The following is a 12,979-nucleotide window of genomic DNA, read 5'->3' as shown; positions in this document are numbered from 1 at the left end:
TGGTTTCCAAGAAGTCTTGGAGTCTGTACAACCTCCATCTCAAATACAACACTGGTAGAGTCCAGTTACTGACAGCTTCCCGAGACACAGCTAAACGAGCCTCCCAGGTACTCCAGAGCAATTGTTGCCTGTTTTTATACTTCATCTACAGAATTACAGTAATGCATGAAAAACTGAAGCTGAAAAGTGGTAAATAGTCTGTTGAGTGTCTGCTTGTCAGTCTACTGTGAGCACTTTTACCATGTAGGCAGCCTAGCAAATGCAGCATATTGTTATTCTAATCTACATATTACTTAAGCAAGCTGAACAATTAATCAGAGAAGAACTGCAGTCTCTGGCACCTGAAGATAAAGATGAAGAGCATAAGCAACATGCAGAAGGTGGCTACATTGTCCATCGTCTTCATCAGGACCACCAGCTGTCGACGGAGAGCGGGCATGAAACGCACCAGTTTCAGCACCCGGAGCAGGCGAAAAGTTCGTAGCACAGAGAGGCCTCCGTCTGACTGGCCGATGATCTCCCAGACACTGCAGGAACACCAGAAGGAGAACTATAAACAGCAGTACTGCACAGTAATAACTCTGAAAATTCTGAGCAGGCTGGTTTCTTACGGGATATCACACCACTTAAGCCCTAAAGGGATAATTTATGTGCCTGCTACTTTCTTGCTTCTGAAGAACACCTTCACTTCCCAGTTGTGCAGACACACGTGCTTATGCACAGCCTGTATCTGTTATAGCTGGTTTCTCAGTTCTTTAATTCCCTTGCTTTCTGTGGCTCTTCATAACACAGCATGTCTCCTGCTAGTCTGCATCACTACAATCCCTCATCACTCACAAGCCTAGCCACAAAATGCGGATCACAATTTTGTACCAAGCTAACATCCAGATGGATTTACATTTGTAGGGTGGGTTGGTTTGATCAGGCCACAGACTGGCCTTTGTTCTGGGCCTCTATTACTCCTCACTTCTCTGAATCAAAGGGATGGGCCAGCTGAAGCCAAGAGTACTATCCTGGTTTACACTTCTGTGTCTCCCTTGCCTTCTGTACCCCACATTACTGATGGTGCAGTGAACAGTACTGCTAAAAAGAACCCCAGCACTGGGAGGTGCTGCACAAGCTTCTCACACACATGCTGTGACATCCCCAGTTTAGGCTGGGACAATGTTACCCTGGGAGAGGACAGCAGAACAGTGCCCTCTCTTACCCTCCTGCTTGCCTTATTCTGGCCTAAGTTACGTGTGAATTTCGGAGCGGGAGGGCACATTGCTGGGATACGGACACACACAGTACTCCTTTCCCAGGACCAGCTATTCTGCGCTTCAGTGGAAAATTGACCACAGTGCCAGATGTGTGGCGTAAATAGACTTTGTTCTCCATCTGCCAGGTCCATTTACTTTGGACAGCCCTCTTAACAACAGGAATCCAAAAGACCAGCATAATTATAGCACATCATAGCCAGCAAGCCCTTGATTAACACGTGCCACGCCATTCCTGTTCCCCATCTTACTTACTCCCCAACTGGTCTGAGCCTTTGGCAGAAAAGCCACAGTGGAGAAAGAACTGGCACTGACCTGATGACAACTATGATCCCGTCAAAGATGTTGTATGGGTTCTTGATGTAGCCAAAGAGGCCAAAGGCAAGGAGTTTCAGGAGCATCTCCAGGGCAAACATGCTTGTGAAGACGATGTTACTGATCTCCAAGGCATTGGTCAACTCATCCGGCTATGGGGCAAAAAACCAACATGGTCAAACAGATGCACAGAGGAAATGGCTAAAGGCTGGTATGTCCCTCCTGCCCTGGGATTTGTGCTAATGATGCACAAATGCTGCATCTTCCTGTGCTCCTTCTGGAGAGCCATGGAGGCAGATAAGTATCTGAAGAGAACAGCCGATAAGCTTCATGGATAGTCCCTGGAAGTCTTACTGGAAATACACAATCCCAGCCCATTTCTGGAGCAGATGCAGAACAACTGTGCCCAATACATGGGCCGAAAGAACTAAAGCTATACAAAGGAATGAGCAGGCTTGTTCGCTGCTCCAAGGTACAATTATCCAGGTGAATGGCTAGTATGGTTGTAAGGCTTCTATTTGGACCTGCATTGGTCAGGCTGTTTTTATTATATTAACTCCATCTGAGCTTTAGGGACACTGCTATATCCAAAACAGGACTGTTGTCAATATAGCCCTATTCATACACAAACAAAGCACTTTTCTTGCAGACATCTCTTAAGAGAATTTGGAAAACAAATACCAGTCAAAGTCAGTAGGATGAATAGATTTACTTCCCTTGAGATACTTGTCTCCCTTTGGAAACTGTCTTCAAAAAAACCCAAGACGATTTTTCCTTCTGAAGTTCTGGTTGGTAACATACAGCAGATTTTGTTAAAATGACAGCAGTATGTCCCTGAGTGTCAGGATTCCCCTCAGGATCAGTGTGAGTTTCTATGAGTGTACAAGGCTGCACGCAGCTTAAATCCAATAACTTACTTTTCTATTCCTCTCCTCTATCACCAGCACCAAATTACCTTGGGCTACAGTCTTGCTTTTCAGACAGAGCCTTCCCCTCCTTGGAAGCACAGCAACGTCTGCCCAGCACGCAGGCTCCAAAACGTGGCACAGCAGGGACAGATGCAAAAGGTGGGATGGCGTTTGCTCACTTATCTACTGCCTCACACAGCAACAGGCTCTGCAATGCGCATTTCTAACGCTTAAGGCCTGTTCCTTTGCAAAAGAAAATGAGCCTTTTTCATTTCCTCAGTGTAATAATATTGTCTAGAAAAAGGTGTTATTTTCATATCTGACTCATCTCCCGACTGATAATAGCTTCCTTTACTCCCCATCCATCATTAGACAGTATGTTAAAAGTTGGCAGTCTCTTGGGCATATTGTTGCATTATTCGAGGCTCCGAAGGGAGAAGACCATTGCAATACTGTGGCACAACCACATTTAACTCCACGCTCTGCAAACCAAATCCTTGGCAATTGAAGGAGAGGCTGAAAGAGTTAACTCAAATGCAGGAGGAGCCCACACATCCCCTACTATAGGCAGGGACAGTCTGTGGGCTGCTAATGAACCATCATTTATAGGCTAAATTACTTTAGGCAATAGACTGTCTTTTGCTCAGCCATTTATCCAGGAGAAAGAGCACTAAGAGCCTCAGTCCTCATGATTATAATCCGTATACGCTAATTACTAACAGACACCAGGGGAAGGACAGTGCAATTTTTAGTTCTTCAGTCTCTAGCAAGGAGTGGCCCAGATGGCTGCAGAGTGCCTCTGAACAGCATGATCAGGGGCTGCCCTCCTCACACCTTCCTTGCCACAGGGCCAGTGATTCCTTCCCCAGCCTCTGCACTCATCCATCATATTCCCTTCCCTGATGATGCCAAAACAATCTGGGCAGAGGTCTTCCCTTTGCAATGAAAACACAGCTGATGAGAAGGGCTGCTCTAGGATGGCATCTAACCAGCTCCCCAACAGAGCCTGAGCCTGAAATAGCCCCGTGGGCTCCCAGGCGTCTGTCCTGCTGTAAGCCACAGTGGTGATGGGGACACCATGCTTGCAGCGTCCTCGAGCTATTTGTCAGGAGCAGCACACAGCTGGCACGTTTGGTCTCCCCTCAGCTGGGGTTATATAAGGGCATTCTTGACAAGAAGCAAAAGAACTTGCAAAATTCTTGCATCCCTCCAGGCAGCAGACTGAGGGCTCCTTGGGACAGGGTGTTCACAGCATGCCGAGTATGGCTCGTTAGCGTGTTGAGGCTGGAAAATTAATGACACAATCATCAGCGAGGAAGCTGCAGCTTGGGCGTCTTTGAAGGGACAGGGTTGTTCTGTAGCACTTTCTGCTGGGAAACAGAGACCTTGCCTGGTGCTGCCTATAGTACCTTGTAGTCTGCAATACAGCAGCAGCTGTTCTCCAAGTTCACCTTGCTGCTGCCAGATGTGCTGCCAAGAGTCACAACTTTATAAAAAAAAATGGGATAGCTGGTGATCATTTCAAAATCCTTAATCCTGGAGTAACACAAGTATGACAAAACAATCTCAGGAGTCATTACTAAAAAAGTCATTGTCCAGCCTGGAAATCCTAAGCCAAAAATCTTAAAAAAATCCTCAGGCAAACTAAAAGAATTTCTAAGTTGTTATTATCTGAAATTCCATGTTTTCTAAGCCAACCCCAAGATTTTTCTGTGGCCTGTTGAGCACATGGCATTGCAACCAGTTAATCTGCTGATATCATTGCCTGAATTGATTTGCCAATTCCCTTTGACAATTTGGTGCCCCTATTGCTTGCTCTCCAGCGCCGTGACTTGCTTCATAGAGGAGTTCAGAGAGTACAAGAGAAAAGCTGCAGCAATCTCTCAGGGGAGGGAAGGGAGAGAGGGCACAAGGAAGAAGGAAAGGAAAGGACCAAGATGTGGCCCAGATGGGATCATCGATAGCAGTGATGAGGAGCTGATCCAGCAGATCAAGAGCACAGGGGGATGCCTGGGCAAGGTTGACGGACAGCAGGCTGATGCTGCAAAGCCAATCATGCTTTAGACAAGAAATCTTCATTATTCTTTAGTGATCATACTTGGTGCGAGGTGGAACTAATTTGATGACAAGGAGTGCTGTAACGAGAGACATTTGGAGTGCAATCCTGCAGTGACACGGAGGCAGAACCCACTGGGCAAAGACAAGGATGGATAGCTCTGCATGCTGGCTAGGCTGCTGATGTGAGCTTTTGTATTATTAGAGTGGAAGCTGAACAGCAGATGAGCCAAGCATTCAGCGATACAGCCTTCAAATGTAATTACCTTCTTTCAACACCAACCGGAGCCTAGAAAACAGCCTGCCATAGATACTTTTATGGCTTATGAAATGGTTTGTTGCTTAGAGCACAATTCATTTCCCACTTCTCTCACTCACTCCCTGATGATCAAAGATCTAGGAGGAGGGTCAAGGAAGAGACACTTGAAAGCCAGGATGGATCTGGCCATTCCTCTGGAGTCAGCCACTAGGAGACACTGTTGTTTTGTTCAAATTTAAGCCAATCTCAGAGCAGGAATTTTTCCAGAAGCCTTTTTCTTTGGGGGGGCGGGGGGGGGGGGAAGTTGATCTACTGAAAACAAAACTTTTCACGGCAAGGATTATTTTTGTCAAACTTCCTGGCTGGAATAAAATGAAGTTGCAACAAAGCTTTAAAATCACTGCAATGTCTTGTTTTGACCTTCTCAGAAAAGAAAATGTCAGGCTTTTTGCTTGAGATGTGGCTGTGTCACAAAATACAACTTCCTTTCTAGCAAGGAATGGTTAACCAACAAAGGTTGGCATCAAAATGATGCACTTCCAAGACAGTAGGTCTAAAGCGATATTGTTGGCTCTTTACCAAATACTTTTAAAACCTTAACAATACTGACAAGGGAAACTACTTGCCTACCACAGGGCTCCAAACTCCATCAGTGAAAACTTCCTTCTTCAAACAACAGTGAGAGACCATGACCCCTCATTAGCTTTGGATATCTCCACATCTTTTGCTGCTGCAATGATTGACCTTTACATTGGTCCCAGACTTCCAAGACAGGCCAGGCCAATGGCAATCAGGTGGCATTGCACGAGGCTACAGAACACTCAGGAATGCCCACAACAGATGAAATACAGGAGATGGTGGGCAATGCTGTCCTGCTGGTATGAGGGTCCAGAGTGCCAGATGTGGAGGCTGGAGTGGGAACTGCCATGCTGGAGACAGTCAGCAAAAACAAGCACAGAGAGTTGTTTAATCCACAAGTCCTAAGCAACGTTCAAAAAAGGTTCACATCTGAGAACAAATTTTATAGATTTCAGATTCAAATGAATCCTCATGCTTTGGCTGCAGGAGTAAGTTTCCCACCACCCAAGAGAAGGGCACAGACTGTATGGGATCAATTTGTAAGAGTTCAGCATCCTTGGATAAGAGTTTAAAGTAACAGTTAGCCTTGACTCCAGGCAAAATATGTCCCAGGAAAGCACAACCACCTCTGCTCACTTTGAAGGCCACATTTATGCTGAGGAATATTTCAGTGATTCAAACCCATGTTTTTATTAGGGACAAACCTCAAACGTTTCAGCAGTTCATTCTGAGTTCAGATAAACAGACAAAAAATCCTTTTCTAAATAGTTTGGGTCTGAAAGCCTTGGAAGACTAGTCTCTTTCTGAGATTCTGATACTTCTGGTTTTAGCAAGATGCAGCACAATCCCTGAGCCTTCCTGAAACTGGGAAAAATTCAGTAAGAGAGAAACTCACAATGGTCAAATTATTGATGGTGCCTACAAGCAGAGGACGAAGAACAGGAGTAGGACTTTGCAGCCTTAGATTCTTTTTATGCAACTGAATTACTGCAGTTCCTCAGAGAAGCCAGTATCTCTTTGTGCCTCTCTTTTCCTCCTGACCATCTTCTACCTTGTGTCTTTTGATTGCTGTACCCACAGCCACCTATTTTACATAGCTTAGGTCCTATAACCAGCAGGACGGCACCATGCCTTGGCTGGGGCGTGTTTTTGCTCTGATACTGAGTAGAAATAATCATTACTGCATCACATTGGAGAGAAGGGCTGTTATACACCTGGTTCTTCCTGCTGAATGAACAGGGAAGGAAGTTTCTGGAGTAAAAGACGTGCTTTGCCTCAAACCTCCCCCCTCCAAGCCCAAAGCAGCCGTTCAGCTCCTGAACAGAGAGCTGAGGCTGGCAGAGATGCAGAGGAGTGGTAAACAAATCCAGAACATTTAGTCTCATAAACATCCTTTGCACTTGTGTTGTTTTTTCTCTAGTCCTGAGCCTAAAGCTGTCAATGGGATTTTGAGCACTTGCTTACATTGGCTTTTCTGCTTTATATTTTAAAGTTCAATCTGCAAGACTGACCAGGAAGAGGAAACATAATGAACTGTCAATTTGTGCTCAGCTTCCGGGTACGCAGTTATTTTTTCTCTTCACCACATTTTTGAGAGACTGTTGTCTTCCAATTACTCCATTAAAACAGATTTCACCTGTCTGCAGTCTCTGGCATCATCCCCATTTCACAGAATTGCAGACTAAAGGGAATGCAAGAGAGAGGCAGGGAGCAGGGAAGAAGGCACTCAGACTAATTACAATGAGGTGGAAGAGGGAGGGAAAATCCAGTCACACAACTTTATTTAAATAAACCCAAACCACAGCAATGAGTGCAATACTGGATAACCTGCCCAGCAATGACTTTACTTTTTAGTATGTTCCTAGGTTGCAAAAGCATTTGCAAGCTGTGCCCAAGGACTACAGAAAGGACTGCTCCTGCTACTTCCTAACAAAGATCCAGCAACAGTGATGCGCAGAACACCACCCAGGAGGAACAGGTCTAGCTTCAAGGACCTATTCTCCCTCCAGCACTTGTGCATAGCCTGCTCCTTCCAAATACAAGCTCCTGCTTTCCAGAAGCCAGGCAGTGGTGTCAGCTGTGGTTCTGCCTGACCTATGGTAACAGGGTGCAAAGGCTCTGCTCCACCCTATTGAAAGAACACTTAATTATGGGGATTTTAAGATTCACGTCACACAGTGAGCCATAGGCAGGGTCCAGAGGGGAACGCAAGAATTTCTACTTTTCCACTGAAGGCTTTTCCAAGTGGTGTCTGCATGCTGTGCAGATACACAGGTGATACCAGGACACTGGTAGCCTCAGTCATGATGCTACCAGCTGCAAAAAGGTTATAGTCCCAAAAAATCATGCAAAGGGCTACCAACTGCAATTGCAATTCTCCTGCTCTTACAGTGGAGGGGGGAAACACTGCCTCTTGACAGCTCAGCCTCACATTTCACCTTTTCATCTTGTGATGGACATCTGTGGCTGGCTCATCCAAGAGAAGAACCAGCCACCCTTCACAGTCCACCCCCGCCATGAGATCTGCAAGGTGGAAGGAAGCCCTTTGCATCTCCAGTGCACATCGACTGCAATGCATGGAGCTACACTGGAGTTAGCTTTTCCTGTACAGAGGGAGCGTAAAGTCTGCTTGCTTTACTTACTGAGCCATACAGCCTCCTACATAACTAATCTGTTTAACTGATGGATTACTGGGCTCCATATTACATTTGTACGGTTTACGTGCTACTGTGAAAGCAATCGTGAGATGAAAGCCAGTTTTCTGGGACAGATTAAAGCTATGGTTTGGGAGGGATTAGACTTTTTTAATAAGAAATATTGTTCAAAAATTGTGGAAAACAGCTTATATGAGTTTGAAGCCCTGGCACCACAGGAGGGAAGCAAATCAATGAAATTGCTAAAGAGAGCTCAAAATTACAAAATATTCTTCTTTTTCTAAAAAACTAGAACATGTACAAAATATGTGTACAATACCAATATTACGGGCAGACTCCCATTGTGCTAGGCAGTAAGCGTCAGTTTGCAACCCCAGACACATGTGCCTTCCAAATATAGGATGGAGGCTTGGATAAAGCATTGCATGGGACTGTTGGAGGCTGTGTTTAACCCATTGAGAAAGTGTGGAGATCTGTAACCCACAGCTTGTCTCCTTTCTTTCCTCTCCTTGGAGATGGCTGAATTATCCCGGTCCTCACAGCACCCAGCGGTTCCCCCCTCCCCATGCACCGCAATTCACCTGCCTCCAGAGCAATCCCCAAATCCTCTGTACTCTTACAAGCTCAAGCTTTGCATTTGAAACCCTAAGCTGCGTTTCTTGCACGCTTGCTCCTTTCAAATCTTACATCAGACACCAGTTTCTTGCCCATATCCTTCTCCTATAGCAAATTCAACAAAAGAGGAGCCTTAGTCTCCTCAGGCAGGCTCTGCTCATGGGTCAGCAGCTATAATTAACACACACATCACAGGCATTTTGCTACAGAGCAAATTTTTGCCAAAGGACGAGAAGAGATGGGCAGCACTTGCCCTCCTGGGCACAAGCTCAGACCCCTCTGAAGTCAGCCCAGCAACCAGACATGGCATGGGACAGGCTCAAACTGAAAATTCGAAATGCTTACTGGAACGTATAGAAGAATCTGTCACCTGGAGCACCCCTGAGGCTATTAATTATTTATCATATCCAAAACAATGTAATCAGCCATTTAGCATGGGAGTGGATGGTCTACATGGCATCTGGGGGCTGGTTTCTTCCCTCAGCCACAGCAGGTATTTATCACATAGGCAGGGGAACTCTGTCCTGCTGCCCTCAAACACCGCCAGCTCCCACTCCACATGTCTGGGACAAGAGCAGTCTGAACATCACGGCAGATTTCCACTGGGATGCAGAAATGATGCAGTTAGAGGGGCTTGTGTGTCCCGTCCCCCCAAGCTTTCGTGCAGCCTGTGTGGAGGCTGAGCGCTGGTGACTGCCTTACTGGAAATAATAGCACATGCCTGAAACCCCAGGAAATCAGCAGCTCAAGGCACTACAGGCAGACAGTGAATTTCACACCTGAGTAAAACCAAGAGTGTTTAGGCCCATATGCTCTGGGAGTGTCTGCAGGCTCTGTCAAAAGGCAGCCTTGGCTGGGCTGAGATGCGGAACACATTTCACACACCAGTAATGAATTGTAAGTGTGTAGCATGGCTTAACTGCAATAATAAACATGAACATCCCCTGGCCCAGAAACTGGTGAAGGAGTGAAGCTGTGACATCTCACAAGCGGGCACTCGATACTGCAGCAATTATACGCGGAAGAGACAAGTTGCCCTACACTCTGCAAGCTGTATGTTTGTTTTTATTTACAGCTGTATGTTTGTTTTTATTTACAGCTGTTTCATTCTAATGCCTCTGAAGCAATTTGGGAAAAGGTCCTCTCTGAGGGAGTTTTAAGAGCCAGAAGCTCGTAGCTGGAGCAGAGAGCCGTCAGGGAGTGTAAGGGAACGTCAGGGACTGACATCTCAGAAGACTGCTAGCAAATGTGAAGCCCACATTTTGACCTTTATTTTTCTCCCCTTTTTTGCTTGTCAAAGACCAAATAGAATAATTCTGATATTTCTAAGGTAAGTAAACAAACGACCAAACAAAAAACCCCCAAGGAATTTAAGACCTGGCTTCTTTCCTCCTCTGCATTCCCTGCCCTTAAAAAAACATGAAGAATAATGCAAGTGGGCCTTCCAATTTCTGCATTTGAAAAGATTTCCTTTGCAAACCATTTTGATGTAGTTTATTTACTACAACATAGGATTCTTACTGTCTTAAAATCAACTTCAAACCAGTTTAGTCAACCTAGACTATGGTTCAAACCACAGAAATTGCCTTGCCTTCATATGATGTAACTTCTTTTACTAGAAAAAAATGTTTGATGGTGCTTTCCCATGCACATGAGCATAGCTGAAAGTTATTTATGCTCTGTGGCCTTGGAAAGGGACCAGGGACTTGAACCACGATGCCCCAGCTCCTAGAAGACTGCCCTGGTCACCAAGATGTTTGCTATTTTGAGGTGCCTTCTGCCCTGTGTTTAACAGCCAGACACAACAACCACTCAGAACCAAAAGCCCTGCTCAGGAGGGTTTAGCTGTCATTAATGTCTCTACTAAAAGGTGTGACTTTGTTGAGTTTGTGCTTTCTGATAAAAAAATTAAAATGTTTTGTTGAGAGATTTACAAATGGGTTCTACTTAAAAGTAGGCTGGAAACAGAAGGAAAGAGAGATCTCCTCCTTATGCCTACTGATGAATGCTCACTCTCTGGCTCTGGAATTAAAAATGGAGAATTTATTCTCTCAGTCACCTCTACTCAGGTTTTATGCCTTCCTCTAAATGGGATCCTTCATGTGGAGCGATAACAGTTTAATTGAAGATAGCCGATGGTAATTTTTCCTACTTTCAATTGACCTACTTGATCTCCTAATGCTCTGTGGAATTGCTTTTACCTCTCTGCTCTGTGGCATGAAAGTCACTGCTAATAATTACTTACCCAACTCATATGGTCAGCCAAATGCAAAATGCACTGCTCCTTTCTGGAGCTACAAATAGGCCATCAGTGGAGGAATAGAACAAGCTGCATACAAGTGTGATAGACTTTGGCATTAAAAAAAAAAAAAAAAAGCCATTAGAGTTAATGTTATCCAGCAATGGCTATATACCAAAGTCATATACTCCCTAGGATTTTTGTGTGAATCCTTCAGGTTCACTTGGTATTGACTCCTGGCTGGGAGTGTTTTCTACAGAAGGAACCTTGGCAGCTGCACCTCTGTCTCTTGCAACAAGAGCTATGGATCACAGAGCCTGTTCTCTGGGATAATCAACGCCGCTGTAGCTTCCTTAGGAATCTTCCCAGGCAGAGGGTCCCACATGGCACAACATATTTGCAGTATTACTTCCCCATTTCTCAGTTTCATTCAGCAAAATGCAATTTCATTTCAAGTGGCATAAATGCCAGGCTGGATTAGATCAATTGCTGTCTTCTCCACCCTCGGGAGGAAAGGACCTGGGCAATCTGAAATGCTATCAACAGTAGTGTACAAAACTAAAGCTACTATTCTTGAAAAGTAGGCCAATCAGCCGGATTATATCTTGATGGACAATCACTTGGTCTGACAGATGGCTGAAAAAATAAGCCTTAAAATGAAAAAAACCACCCAAACCCTATAACATACCCTCCCCAACAAGGCCAGAAGTGCTCACATTTAGTTATTGAACAAGAAGTCACAGAAGGAAGGAGCCAACTCTCCAGATAACAATCAAGGATGAATGCCTCCAGCAATACACCAAGAGCACTGTAATCTCACCTGGGGAGAGATGCTCCAGAGCAGACTCTGAACTGGTCATCCCTGTTGGCACTAATACACTGATTAGTTTCATTGAAAAAAGAAGAAAAATGGAAATATGCCTGAACTGAGGACAGTGAATACCTAATCATTCCTCCAGTGCTGCGTGCAAGCAAGGAAGTGCCTGTTCAGATTGAGCTTGGTGCCAAGAAGAGCCACAATCACCCCTTCAGTCTCAGCGATGCTGCAGCATCACACGGGAGTATGCAGGACAGGTGGTACCTGTACAGGAATACCAAGGACACGTGTCCCCACTGTACCAGGAGATACCTCTGGCAACTTCCCAATATTTCAGCAAAGGACCTGTTACTTGTACCCCTTCCCTCTTAAGGAGCTGTTAAATATGAGCAGGCTTCTCTCCACGAGCAGACTGCCATCCCACCCCGCATGGGCTTAGTTCCTTTAAAAGCCTCTGGCGAAAATCCAGGGAAATTATACAGACTGAATCATTCCCATCCATATGCTAGTGGAGTCCTTCAAAGAACCAGCAGATCTGTGAGGCGTGACATCTCTTAGCAAGGCCTGTGTTGACTCTCATCCAATATATTTGGCTTATCCCTTGCCATAAAAAAATTACACTCACACAAGGAATTACAGTCACACAGTTCTTGCCCATTGCAAAACTGTCTGTTCTTGACCACTATCTGTGCTGAAGTCAACAACAAATGGTCAAAAATCATCAGTCTAATGCCTGAAATCATCCTTACTTTGCTGGCTAATCACAAAGCATGCATTTAAAAAAACCACAATACATCATTCATACTGATTTTTTTCTTTCCCCCCCCCCTTTTTTTTTTGATATTTAGGCTGAAAATATCATACCATTTCATATGGCTGTATTTCATACCATTAACTAGAAATAAGAGCTAGGGTCTATCTTTTGCTTTTAGATGTAAACTGAGTCACAGGATTTCAAGAGCTGAAAAATTTAAGAAAACACATACAATAACGTGAGACATGCTATAAAAGGATACAGACAAAGAACATGGAAATATGCTGCAGCTTCTTTCAGACAAAAATGAACACAGAGGCCCTGCCTCAAGGAGTTTACGCAAGAAATTAAGGTTAATTGTTGATTTTCTTTGCTAAAATCTTACAGTCACACTACAATTGCATATTTCCGACTGTGCACAGCAGTTACAGGATGCCCATCACAGGTGGCTCTGACCACGTCCATTAAAGGTGGCAAGAACACGAACATCGAGAGAATAAAGAACAGTTTCCACACTCTTTAATT

General features: G+C 44.8%; 1 protein-coding gene across 1 annotated transcript in view; it reads right to left on the bottom strand.

Annotated features, from left to right (window-relative positions):
• CACNA1H (calcium voltage-gated channel subunit alpha1 H) overlaps nucleotides 1-12,979 on the bottom strand; it is a 126,933-nt gene that overhangs the window by 54,718 nt on the left and 59,236 nt on the right. The window contains exons 9-10 of the mRNA XM_055709680.1: nucleotides 1,575-1,726; nucleotides 342-527 (exon numbers count right to left, since the gene is read on the bottom strand). Of these exons, the coding sequence (XP_055565655.1) occupies nucleotides 342-527; nucleotides 1,575-1,726 (338 nt within the window). The remainder of the gene's footprint in view (nucleotides 1-341; nucleotides 528-1,574; nucleotides 1,727-12,979) is intronic.

The sequence above is a fragment of the Falco cherrug genome, chromosome 4, assembly GCF_023634085.1.
Source record: "Falco cherrug isolate bFalChe1 chromosome 4, bFalChe1.pri, whole genome shotgun sequence".
Lineage (NCBI taxonomy): Eukaryota > Metazoa > Chordata > Aves > Falconiformes > Falconidae > Falco > Falco cherrug.
The sequence above is the reverse complement of the archived record's forward strand: the minus strand, read 5'-3'. Positions and strand labels throughout refer to the sequence as shown.